A 12550-nucleotide genomic window follows, 5' to 3' on the forward strand; every position below is an offset into this window, starting at 1 on the left:
TTGGAACAGGTCAGTTTTTGGGAAAAAAAGAAGAAGAGAAAATGGGCAAAATTGAAAGGTTAAGGTGAAATTAGAAAAGAGAGGGCGCCAGCAAGAAGGGTCATGGGGAGATTAAATGTGGTGTGGGGGATTATTTAGAAATTGTTAGAAATCTGCAGAAGAGATGAAACAGTTGTGCCTGGAAGAAGAAGGAAACGGCTGGAAACAGATGGAGAAAGAGAAAGAATAAGATTGACATTTAGGGTTTTGCAATTTTTTAAAGAAAACAAAATAAAGGCCCTGCTGTGTGTCCACGGGCCTGGCTTATTGTTGGATCTTTGGCCCTACTGTGTGGACGTGTGTGTTGGGCTTGGCACATGCTTATTGTTTTGTTTGTTTGTTTGCTTCTCTTAATGAATGAACAAAACCACTCCTCCCAAACGTGCCTGCTGTTATTTTTTTTTTCCATTCTTGTTTTTTTATGAATATATTTTGATATGGTACTATTGACTTATCGTGATGGTTGTTTGTTTCCATTTAAATTAGGCACCTTCAAATTCATATATTAATACAAAGTTTTAAAATTTATGGTGGTTGTATGAGATTAAATTTATATATCTTTAATATATTGTCATTAATTTAGTGAGATAAAATTAATAACTTTTCTAACAGAATACATTTATATATTATTTTTTGAAACAACTTATATATATATATATATATATATATTATTCTTAATTTAATATATGGTATTTGTGTGTGTGGTATTTGTGATATTTTATGGTATTATGAATTTTTTTAATTTTTTTTAGTGTCGACCGAGTCAAACGGTTCAACCAGTGACCCAATGGTTGAACCATTGACTCATTGACCCAGTGCCTCGACCGAGTCGATCACCGGTCCGAGTCTGATAACACTGCATAAAACATTTATGGGAATGACATAACTTCCATAACTTCCGTCATTTGATTCCCATGAAATGAGTTGGGAATCTTGCATTCCCATAGGAAAGTGAATGTAACTTCCCACTACTCACAAATTCCATCATTTTTTTTTATCATTTTGAATTTTTGAATTTTTATATTAAATAAAATTTAAAAATATTCCCGGGAATCCTAAATCCTAACCAAACACACTTTAAGTCTTACTCAGGAATGATATTCTCACTAATCGGATTCCCAAAAATATTATTCTCAAGAATGTATTTCCCAACCTTCTAAACGCCCCCTTAGTTGCGCTTTGAAGCACATAGCCACCTCAAGCGCGCTTTAGTGCACTTTAGCGCTTCAAAGCGCGCTTCTGACTACCTTGCTGACCACTGACCAATGCAATTGTTGCCATGACAATGTCCAATTTTTGGCTAAAAAAAAAAGACAATGTCCAATTTAAAGCACCGCCATTCATAAGAAGATAACAATACCATTATTAAACAGGATAAACTAAAAAAAACAAAAAAAACACACTATGGCTGGTGCTGTGCTGCAAGCTGTGACTGTGAGAGTGTGAGTGACTCTGAATCTGAATTAGATTTGCATTAATTAATAAAAATAAAATGACTTCTGTATATATTTCATCATTAATACCGTTCTTACCCTCCAAATTTCTTAATTTTTACCCCTCCCACCTACGCCCCGCCCCGATTGTCGCGCACTCACCGCCATTCCGCCGGAGAACCCATCGAAACCAGCCGGAATCTGAAATGTCCGGCACCGTTCCGAGGTCAGGGTCCTCTTTCCGGCTCCACAACGATGATGATGCCGACCCTTTCCTCGCTCCTCGAACCGGTAAGTAAAGTTCAAAATCCTCCTCCTTCCAATTCGCGTCTTTCATACCGTTTCTTCAGTCAAGCTTGTTTGCAAAATTCTATAAGTTTCTAATTCTAAGTAGTTTATTATTTAGATTAAGCTTCAATATATATTTAAAAGATGAACATATAAATGTGTATGCAAATATGCTAAGTTTTTATTGTATGAAGGATTAGCTTACAGATTAAATTGGCACCTTTGCTTGTTTTATCCAATATGTAGTATGCAACTTCTAAAAAAAGGTAAATTATTGGTTGCTGAATTGTTGGATTTTTATGGCAGGTGCAGGAAAAGGGGATATGGTAACAACTGAGACAGAGATAGAGGTTTCCTCTGCTAGTAAAATTGAGAAGAGGAAAGGCAGATATGGTATGGGTAGCATGACGTTGTTTGGGGTAGAGTTATCCCCAGATACTGTTGCTATTGCCATGGTATATTTTGTTCAAGGAGTTTTAGGACTTGCAAGGCTAGCTGTCAACTTTTATTTAAAAGATGATTTGCATCTCGACCCTGCTGAGGTATGTCTTCTTAGTTAGTTATTCGGCTCATGGTTTCATTAGTATGTAATTCACTCATGTTTTGATTATTTTTGTTTGAATTTTATTAGTTGTGCCCGTTTACCTAATCCAAGGTGTGATCAGTTAAATGTTAGCCTTTGCTTCTGTGTGCTAAAATAATAGGGATTCACCGATTCAGTTAATGGAGAAAGAAGTGAGACGAAAGAGACTATGAAATATGGATATTATTCTCTTGTATATAATGATGTGAGGATAACATGTGATGTGTTAACTCTAGTAGTCCTTATCAATCAAATCTAGAAACAAACCAGGAAATATAATGAGATATGGAAACTGCTTTTAAGAGATCACACAAGATACTTTGAGATATTCTAAGGTACAATAGTAATGTTATGAATGATTTCTTAGATATTCTTACTGGGTCAAATGTAGAAACCAAAAAGTGATGGTGTTTCCTTGAGATTCTGTTTTTTTTTTCTTTATGGAATCAATTATACATTAGCTTTTGAAGGACTGACTTGTGACATATATTGACTAGGCAGCTGTGATTACTGGTTTATCTGCATTACCTTGGCTTGTCAAACCACTTTACGGGTTTATTAGGTGAGTCTAAACTGCATCAATTTTCCCTCTTCCTTTAGTGGTAACTTAATTATTTTGCCATCATTTGTCTCTCACATGGACTAATGCTTTCATTGCTTTGTTATTGAAACTATAACTGTGGCATGCAGTGATTCTATCCCCCTTTTTGGTTATCGGAGAAGGTCATACCTAGTTTTATCAGGGCTACTTGGTGCACTTTCCTGGAGTTTGATGTGTACTCTTGTTGACAGCAAATATAGTGCTGCTATTTGCATACTTCTCGGATCTCTTTCTGTTGCCTTCTCAGATGTAGTGAGTGTCTCCTGCTTTGTAATTCACACTGTTTTTTTCTAATCTGGAATCATTTAATTATGGATAATGTTTGTCAATTCCATGTGCTGATAATGAATGAGATTTTTAAGGATATTATTGAGCGCTTCACCAAAAAAAAATCTTACATGGTAAAAATGGAGATGATGGAATTTAATATTTTCAGAATATCAACTTATTCATTTAAATTTATGTTATCAACAAATTTGTTATCGGTCTATCATTCTTTTTATTGTGAATTGACATATTGAAGTACCTTTGTGGCTTTTAATTCTTCCTCATTGTGCTTCAAGCTTTGACGCACTTACCTTTCATACAATTTCATCTGTCTTGCTCCTAGAAGCCTATGATATTATGACTTTAGTGTTTTATCATCTTCTATAAGTTGAACGTTTTGAGAACTATGTCAGACACTAAGCTGTCTTTTAGGTTGTAGATTCGATGGTTGTGGAGAGGGCGCGTGGTGAGTCACAAAGCACTTCAGGTTCTCTGCAATCTTTATGTTGGGGTTCTTCAGCTTTTGGTGGAATTGTGAGCTCCTACTTCAGTGGGTCTTTGCTGGATAAATATGGAGTAAGGTACTGAAAGAAGTTTGTGAATCAAGATACTTTTGATTACTGATGGCAGTTTTTTTTTTTTTCTAATAAATGTGCACTGTTCCAGGTTTGTTTTTGGTGTCACAGCATTGCTTCCACTAATAACTTCCGCAGTTGCTGTTCTTGTTAAAGAACAACCTATGCTTGGTACAACAAGAGGGCAAAACCTTCCTTTTGCCAGGCCTGAGTTTTTGGAAAGTTCAAAACAAAGCATTATTGAGCTGTGGGGTGCTGTACGACAGCCCGGTGTTTTTCTCCCCACTCTGTTTATTTTCTTGTGGCAAGCAACTCCGCAATCTGACTCTGCTATGTTCTACTTTACGTACGTCCATTATGTGAATAGACCATTATTTACTGTGTGTTATGAGCTTCATGTCATGTTGTTCTCTAATCAGTGCATATCCTTACTTCAACTTTAAATAATCCTTATCCCTTTCAGCACAAATTCTCTTGGTTTCACTCCTGAGTTTTTAGGACGTGTCAAGCTTGTTACCTCCATTGCATCTCTGCTTGGTGTTGGACTTTATAATGGATTTCTGAAGAGTGTTCCTTTACGGAAAATATTTCTTGCAACTACCCTTTTAGGTTCAGCTCTTGGTATGACTCAGGTTAGTTGTATGTTTCATAGCTTGTTTAGATATTTTCAATCTGAACAGAGTTTTCTAAACATCTTTCTAATGTTTTTAACCTCTTGTCAGGTTTTCCTGGTTACTGGACTAAATCGGAAATTGGGCATAAGTGATGAGTGGTTTGCAGTTGGTGATTCACTAATTCTCACAGTCTTGAGTCAGGTTATCATTATCTTCTTTTATTCATTAGTCATATTACAAATACTGCTCTTTGGGAAACACACTTCCTCTATCTAGTATAGTTGTTATTGATAAGGTTTCTGGTGTTTGACAATAAATAAATAGAGTGGGCGCTAAGGTCCACATTGACTAGAGATATGCTCGTAATAATCCTTATAAATGGTAGAGCAATCTTTACCCCTGAGCTTACTTTTGGGGTAGAGTTTAGCATAACCCAAATTTTAAGTTGATATTAGAGTTTATCCTAAATTTTTTTATTGTGCCACCCATAAATGAGTGGCGTGAAGATGTGTTGAGGTCTCACATTGACTACAGGTCTGCCAGAAATAGTCCTTATACTTGAATTTGATAAAATATATCTATATTTCATTGATAATACTTGACTTGACTACAATATATATAGACTAACAAAGAGATAAAGAGAAACTAAATCTATCTAATCCTATCTCTATTTAAATAGATATCATCTCTATTTAAATAGATACTAATCTAAAATACATAAACAAATCTTAACTATATCTCTATGAGATAAGACTAATAATAAACTAAATCTTAATAGATATTCAACACTCCCTCTCAAGCTAAAGCTTACTTAGCTTTAAGCTTGTAACAAATCGAACCCAAGAAGAAAATTATCTTAATAGATATCCCTTATTAATGACGGGCTTGGCAAATCTCTGAATTGAATAACCTTTCAAACTTTTAGTAAATCCATGGCGGCAAGAGACAACTTCTCATACTTGAAATTGAATAATCTTTCGAACTTCTGCTAAATCCATGGGCACGATAAAGACAACTTCTCATACTTGATATGGCTGAAATTGATGCAAGACAAAAACCAATTCTTCTGGAGTGTCGTAGGGTAGCTGAGCCAGCAAACAAGGGCGAAAAACCAGCAACAATACGCCCGAAAACAAAACAAAGCTGAAGCAACAACTCACCAACAACAACCAAACAGAAATAAAACATACTTGAAGTCAATCGATTGATGGCTTATAAGACAAACAATGGTGTCAACTTTGACACAGACAACTCTCAAACATTAGAGAGTGGGCCAACGCAACTCGCAGCTGAAGCCCTAAAACCAGAAAACCAAACAGGGTCAGCGCAACCTGCAGCTGAAGCCCTAAAACCAGAAAACCAAACAATCGAGACAAAACAAACGAAGGTGACACTGTCACCTCCAAAACCAAACCAAACCAAATTGCATAAAGTCAGCCAAGATCATTGTAATAAGAGCATCTCGAACCATGAGACGCAAACTAAGATCTCAAACAGCGAGAAACATCGCAGATGAGTAAACACAGCAGACTCACGAACCAAACTAGAAGAGTTGGACCGGACGATCACCACGGTGGCGGCACAACACCTCAAAACAGAGCCAAACAATAAAATCCTTTACACCGGAGATCTAAACAATGCAACCCTTCACCAAACAAACGAATTACCATTGCCAATTGCCAAGGAGAAGAATTTCAATTCTTGCAATCACATGCAACATTCAAAGACTATCAATAGTGTAGCAGCGCAATACAATTAGATCCAACCAAACACTTCTTCAATACAACCTCCACCAAACCAGCAACAAAGGGTAACGATTGTCGAAGGTGTTGATTGTGGTCTTTATTAGGATATTTAGCAATATCCAACACTTCCCCTCAAGCTAGAGCATATATGTCATATGCATAGCTTGTAACAAATATAATTAAGATATTTCCAGATCTTCCCCTCAAGCTAGAGCATATATGTCATATGCATAGCTTGCAACAAATATAATTAACTTGCGGAGAAAAGCTACTGCTGCCAAACACAATGTTAGTGAATCTGCGAAATCTGAAATTGCTCAAACTGTTGCATCAAGGAAATCTCAACCTTGTCATGAACCAGAATTGTAATGATGTTGGTCGAACACTTCATCACTGTGAACACATTAATTTATGAAAAACTGATTTTGATCGCCACAAATGTAATGATCTTTTTGTGATTTCTATACTGAAAATTCAGTATATGAATTGGCAAAGAAGGAAATTGACGAAGAAATCATAGGAGAATCACAAGATGAAGGGCATTAGTAGTGTTCTTTTCCATCAAAACTTCAATACCACTGCTGTTGATGAAATAGAAAGGAAAGCTCCAACAAAAACCTCTTCTGAAGCTTTACCACCACATAACGATAAAGTAAGTTCACACATGCACATAAATAGAAAAATCTGAAGTAGGCATCCAAGAACAACAAACAATACTCTGGATCTGGGCAAAAGGACCCCTGAAACAGCACCAGGAGGGGTAGACGACCTTGTCTGTGCAATTGCGACGGCGAAAGGATGCTTGGAGGGTGGCGCGAGTGTAACTCACTCGCTGAGAAGAAGACGGCGCGTGGAAGGACATTGATAGTGGCTGAACATTACTAGGGTTCCAAGACAAAGGGGACCATAATCAGAAAGAAACGAGGCCGTAAGAAAACGGCTAGAACTAACAAGCGGAAGCAAAGTACGAAAAATAAATCCAGAAAGATTTGGAAAGTCACCATGAGGGGGCTCACGGGGGAGGAGCCCCCTCACAGCGGTAGGATCGAAACTTGCGCTCTGATACCAACTTGAATTTGATAAAATATATCTATATTTCATTGATAATACTTGACTGGACTACAATATATATAGACTAACAAAGAGATAAAGAGAAACTAAATCTATCTAATCCTATCTCTATTTAAATAGATATCATCTCTATTTAAATAGATACTAATCTAAAATACATAAACAAATCTTAACTATATCTCTATGAGATAAGACTAATAATAAACTAAATCTTAATAGATATTCAACACTTATAAAAGGTATAATAAAACAACCCTCACGCCTGAGCCAGTTTTTGGGGTAAAGTTAGGCCTAACCTAAATTCTAAGAGAGGTTTCACACATTTAATTTGTCTTACTCTGTTTGAACTAAAAATTCATTGATGTTTCTGCCATCACAGTTAAAATCTAATATTTTCTTACTTCAAATCTAAAATCAACCTAACCTATACTTTCATAGTATGATTCATGAACTTAATCCTTCTATAATTTGAACATGCTTGTATTCCAGCTTTGTTCTTATAGCAAGGATTAAAGTACTTCTCCTGACATTTGGCCTGACCTTAGACTTCATAATCTCGTCAAACATCTTTTTGAGTCATCTTAAGTCCTCTCTCTTGGACCCTTCCATAACTTAATATGTATATTATCCAGTCCAACTGGTTTGCCATTAGCCATCCTCTTGAATGTTTCTTTTAGCGTATTAAATTTCAATAGTAACATGTGTACTTCAACAAATAGCTTGTGGAAGTAACTCTACCACCTTTCCTTCATATCCTATATTAATTGTCCTGTCATTCTTTCTTTATCTTTAGCGAGCTTACAAATATTTCATTTCCCAGCTTTGGTTTCTAAGAGTTGGCGTAACCTTTCAAATGCTCTAACTCTTATTTGGCTCACCACCTTCTTTGTATTTTTTGTGGCAGCTTTATATGTATCTCAATTTTCACCATATTTACATGTGGACCATGCTTTTTAGTATTTCATTGTAACCTTAATCATGCATTGTGCTTGCATCTCACTTCCATGAATCTTTAGTCTTTACCCCTCTAAAAGCCGCCAAAAGGGCCTTGCAAGAAGCATTAGGTCACCAGAGTTCTTTTAAAAGAAGCTTTTGAGGGATTTACCAGACCCTTAAAATTTATATATTTGTAATAAATTGAAGCTTCAATTGGACATTTGTAGTTGTAATGTCTGAAAAGAAACCACACATAAATGGGGACCTTCCTTTGCAGACTGCTTATTTGTGATACATGATTTCCATGGTTTTTTAGGGCTAATCATGCTAAAATGTAGTTGCTTTTTTCTTCCTTTTTGACATTAAAAAAGAGGGAATCCTCAACCAGCTTTTTGAGGATTCACGCCTTCCTTATGCAAAAGTAAATTTAAAGGGGGAATATATTTCTGATTATAGTTTGGAAATGGTAAGGCAATATTGATCTTTTTTATGATTTAGGAGAGATAATTAGTTCCAGTGTATGCCGTGATATAGGCAATATCATCATTCACCTCATGAATAACCTTTTTCTTGGGCTTCGATCCTACCATTCAGCTATTATATATTTTGTTTGTACACAATATTTTTCCTGCATCTAATTAGTTGTTCTTTTCAGGCTTCTTTCATGCCTGTTCTCGTTCTAGCAGCAAGATTATGTCCCGAGGGAATGGAGGCAACTCTTTTCGCAACTCTCATGTCCGTATCTAATGGAGGGAGTGTCCTTGGGGGATTGATAGGTGCAGGCTTGACACAAGTATTTGGAATTACCAAGGACAGATTTGATAACTTGGCAGCTCTGATAATCCTTTGCAATCTTAGCTCATTATTGCCTCTGCCTCTTCTTGGTCTTCTCCCTGAGGACAATCCTGATGTGAATCCTAAGGAAAATTCTGATGTTGAGATGAAGTCTAACTGATTCTGGTTGTTTGCACAATCCTTCCAAGGGTTGTCTCCTTACCAAGCTGTACCCAAGTTTTGCTATCAATGCTTGCAAATTCAACAGACACAACTCACACATGCAGAAAGATAATTTTGTATATAAATGATGCTAAAGTTGCTACCATGGCCTTGTTTTAAGCCATTTTGATTATAGGCTTGAATAACACTCAGATCAAATTTCACCTCCAAACAAAGCTGACTGATATTGTTGCGAAAGCACTGTTTGAAGAACCTTGAAACTATGCTTCATATCATGCTCCAAAGTAAACAAAGACAGTACTGGCCATCAACGACAAAGTACCAGTCCCGTCAGAACATACACAGGTTTCCTTTGTACTATACTTTCTCGTTTTTGTTTAGTCATGTGGCCTTCTCTGTAAGAACTCGGCCTTTGTATGTATGAGCCAATAATCATCATTTGACAATGGAAATTGAGGTTCAGGCCTATCTGTTGTGTGATAAACTGTAATTGGCAGTTACCTAAGGTAGGCAAAATATGTTTTTCTTTGTGGTTTCTTTTTCTTGTATGGTGTGGACTGTGGAGAGAAAGTTCACTACACCCGAGTGGTAAATCATTATCCTGGGTGCTTACACCATGTTGAGTTTATTTTGAATCCTTCTAGAATCACTTATCTCTCCACAAAAGTTATCCATGGTAGTTTTTTTCAGAATCACTTCCCCAAATGTGAAAAACTACTGGGTTTTCAGACAGACACGTAGTTAATAATCTCATATATGGTAAAATAGAGGATTATACTGTTTCATTGTTTCTAGGTACAAAATAATGCATTATTATACTAGAGCTTTCAATATCAACTGGTCAGAAGTTTGATTTTTAAGATTTGCAATCTTTTTTACTAAAAGGTTAAGTGTCAAATAGAGTAGAGTAAGCTTGTAGCTTATGATTCATTTCTAACTATTTAGTAATGTCTTAACTTGTGAATTGCACATCTTTGCCTCCAGAGCAAGTCCATCTAATGGGTAAACTTTCAGTTTACTGCATATAGCCATTAGATATGAGTTCAGTTGCCATCAGAATAAAAGATTAATAAAAGCTAGGGGAGTATCTAAAATATAAGACAATAATCTCGATCCACGAGGAAGAAAAGGAGATGAATCCAATCTAGCTTCTTCGGATTTGGCGGCTTCACATGTTGTGGATGGTGGATGATGTTACAGGTAGTGTGCACATGGTGGGTCATTCTATGCCTAATCATTGTTCACTGTTTCTTAGTCATCCAAGTAAGTTGACAAGTGGGTCATACAACATACATCAAACAAACCTTTGGAGCCATAGTGGTCTGGTTCCTGGGCACACAATCACATTCACACGGGTTTACACCGCTAATTATCAACATTCAATGGAGCCCTTCTCAAAACATTAATCAGTTAAATGAGGACAGGGTTCCCCGGCAAAGGGGCTGATAGTTAGTGCTTGCTTGGCTCTTAGCCCTCTTGCTTGAACCATTGACCTAGATAATCAATTATTGTTCATCAGCCAAAAAAGAACGAAAATGTTACTCACACGTAACATTCAATCGACTTATGATTTGGCGGCGGTTTTTAACAGTCGCTAATTAAGGAACCCTAGTTTGTGTACAGAAGCCTTAACCTGTTGGTACAAAATCAGTGATCAAGTATTCTCTCATAAACCAGTTATCCTTCTAACACACCCCTACTTGAGATCATTAGGCTTGAAGCGTAGATAATACACCGGTCCACTTACCTTATTCTGAAAGTACACAAGTTTTTATTAGAACAATGAGGTAAAGAACACTCAACCACTTAGTCAGAGTCTGTGAAGCTTAACTTGTTGAATGTCAGATGAAAACATATATCATACGCCTACATACTCACTCTGTCATTTTACTCAGCAAACAATATAATTGTATGTACCATGTTAGTATGTTACATTTCTGTCATAATTGATTTTCTTATTTCATCTGCATAATCAGTATTTAAATGATCATACGAAATGCCAGCTGAAGAAACCTTAGAGGCCATATAAACCCAGCTGGGCCATGCCAAGTTGCAATGTGGCATTTTCTGGTTACCAATGCAATGGTCCAGATAATTCTGCGCCACAAAATCATAAGAGATGGTAATGCTACCAACACAGAAGAACATCATGTTTGATCTGTCAATTATGTTGTCCTTGTTTTTTGTTTTGTTTTTCACCTAATATGCTAATAAATGAGAACGCATTCAATTTGAACCTTGCTTACTTTTATATATCCACTTGCACTTCTTTTCCTCCACAAAATGATCAAATTGAATACTTTTAGTGTTTGCTTGGATCAAAAGGAATTTCTTTCAAAATGTCTGTTCAAAAATTTGAATAAGAATGAAGGGGGTTGAAGGAGTCAAAATATCTCTTAACTAAAGTTTGGTCCTTGCCAGAATTTGGAATGACTAGAATACCATTACTTATATTTCGAAATTCAAAATTATGCTTTAGTAAGCGTATTAGAAGTAAATTTGTCTTAAAATTAGTCCTTTACCATCAATAATCAAATAAAAAGAGTTATTTCCCCTGATTTGAATCCTCTCTAGCCAACTTCTCGCCATTCCAAATCTGAGTCGTTAATTGTACATATATCTACCAATTTAGAAGAGCTCGGAACACAGACCATGAGCTCATAATACAAGGTTGGCTTGAAGTTTGAGCTTTTATATGTCATTATATGTAAAAGCCTATGTAAAATTAACAGCTCACCTCAGCTCTCCTCATTTTAACTAAACAGAATAAGGACTAAACTCTATCCCTTTATTAAAATTTCTCCTCCTTTTCTTTGAACCAAACATAGCTAATCCTAATGTGATTCTATATTTTTAGTATCACTTTTATTGGATTTTTATGCAAAATTATTTGTTAGTGCCTGTTGAGATTCTTCATAAACCAATAGTAGCCATTGGCCACCAACATTCTCCTGAAAAGCTTTCACACAGTGAGGACTCGAGTTGAAATTAATCTAGATGTTTGACTCCAAATGATCAAAGCTAATATTGATAATTAAAGCTCATGAGTGCAATAAATTAAAGTCCTCGTTGGTATAAAGACATAAGCCCCACTGACACAAATAAGAAAAGGAAAATAATGTTCAGACCACAGTTTCATCACCAATCCAAGACCCTGGTCATTTGTTTATGTGATTTCATATTTTCATTATTATAAGTTGCCCCACACAATAAAAATATAGCAGAGATACACAGTTACAGAACCAATAATGTATAAAAAGGTCTTTGGATTATGTTCTGAATTCGACGAAACTGTTGTTTCAATTAATAAAATCTATTTGTCAGTGAAAAGATGATAACCCAGTTTTTTTTTTTCAAAAGCTTTTATTGATGTCAGGATCACTGGATCAGGGTTGTGCCATACAAATTCTGTGAAGAAATCAAACCTATGGATCGACAAAA

The 12550-nt window shown here is 36.0% G+C and overlaps 1 protein-coding gene across 1 annotated transcript; it reads left to right on the top strand.

Moving 5' to 3' along the window:
• Positions 1 to 1414: 1414 nt before the first annotated feature.
• Positions 1415 to 9726, top strand: LOC130717469 (folate-biopterin transporter 1, chloroplastic). The gene is made up of 9 exons (XM_057567701.1): positions 1415 to 1763; positions 2067 to 2302; positions 2841 to 2905; positions 3034 to 3196; positions 3644 to 3792; positions 3878 to 4132; positions 4250 to 4418; positions 4509 to 4601; positions 8808 to 9726. The coding sequence occupies exons 1-9, from the start codon at positions 1532 to 1534 to the stop codon at positions 9105 to 9107; spliced, it is 1662 nt and encodes a 553-aa protein (XP_057423684.1). The 5' UTR covers positions 1415 to 1531; the 3' UTR covers positions 9108 to 9726.
• Positions 9727 to 12550: the final 2824 nt, after the last annotated feature.

The sequence above is a fragment of the Lotus japonicus genome, chromosome 5 (assembly GCF_012489685.1).
Source record: "Lotus japonicus ecotype B-129 chromosome 5, LjGifu_v1.2".
Classification (NCBI taxonomy): domain Eukaryota; kingdom Viridiplantae; phylum Streptophyta; class Magnoliopsida; order Fabales; family Fabaceae; genus Lotus; species Lotus japonicus.

Excerpts from the sequence above, each read along its gene's own strand:
- LOC130717469 (XM_057567701.1), top strand. The coding sequence starts at position 1,532 with ATGACTTCTGTATATATTTCATCATTAATACCGTTCTTACCCTCCAAA. Across the intron at positions 3,793-3,877 it reads CTGGATAAATATGGAGTAAG|GTTTGTTTTTGGTGTCACAG; the intron begins GTACTGAAAGAA and ends GCACTGTTCCAG. Across the intron at positions 4,419-4,508 it reads CAGCTCTTGGTATGACTCAG|GTTTTCCTGGTTACTGGACT; the intron begins GTTAGTTGTATG and ends ACCTCTTGTCAG.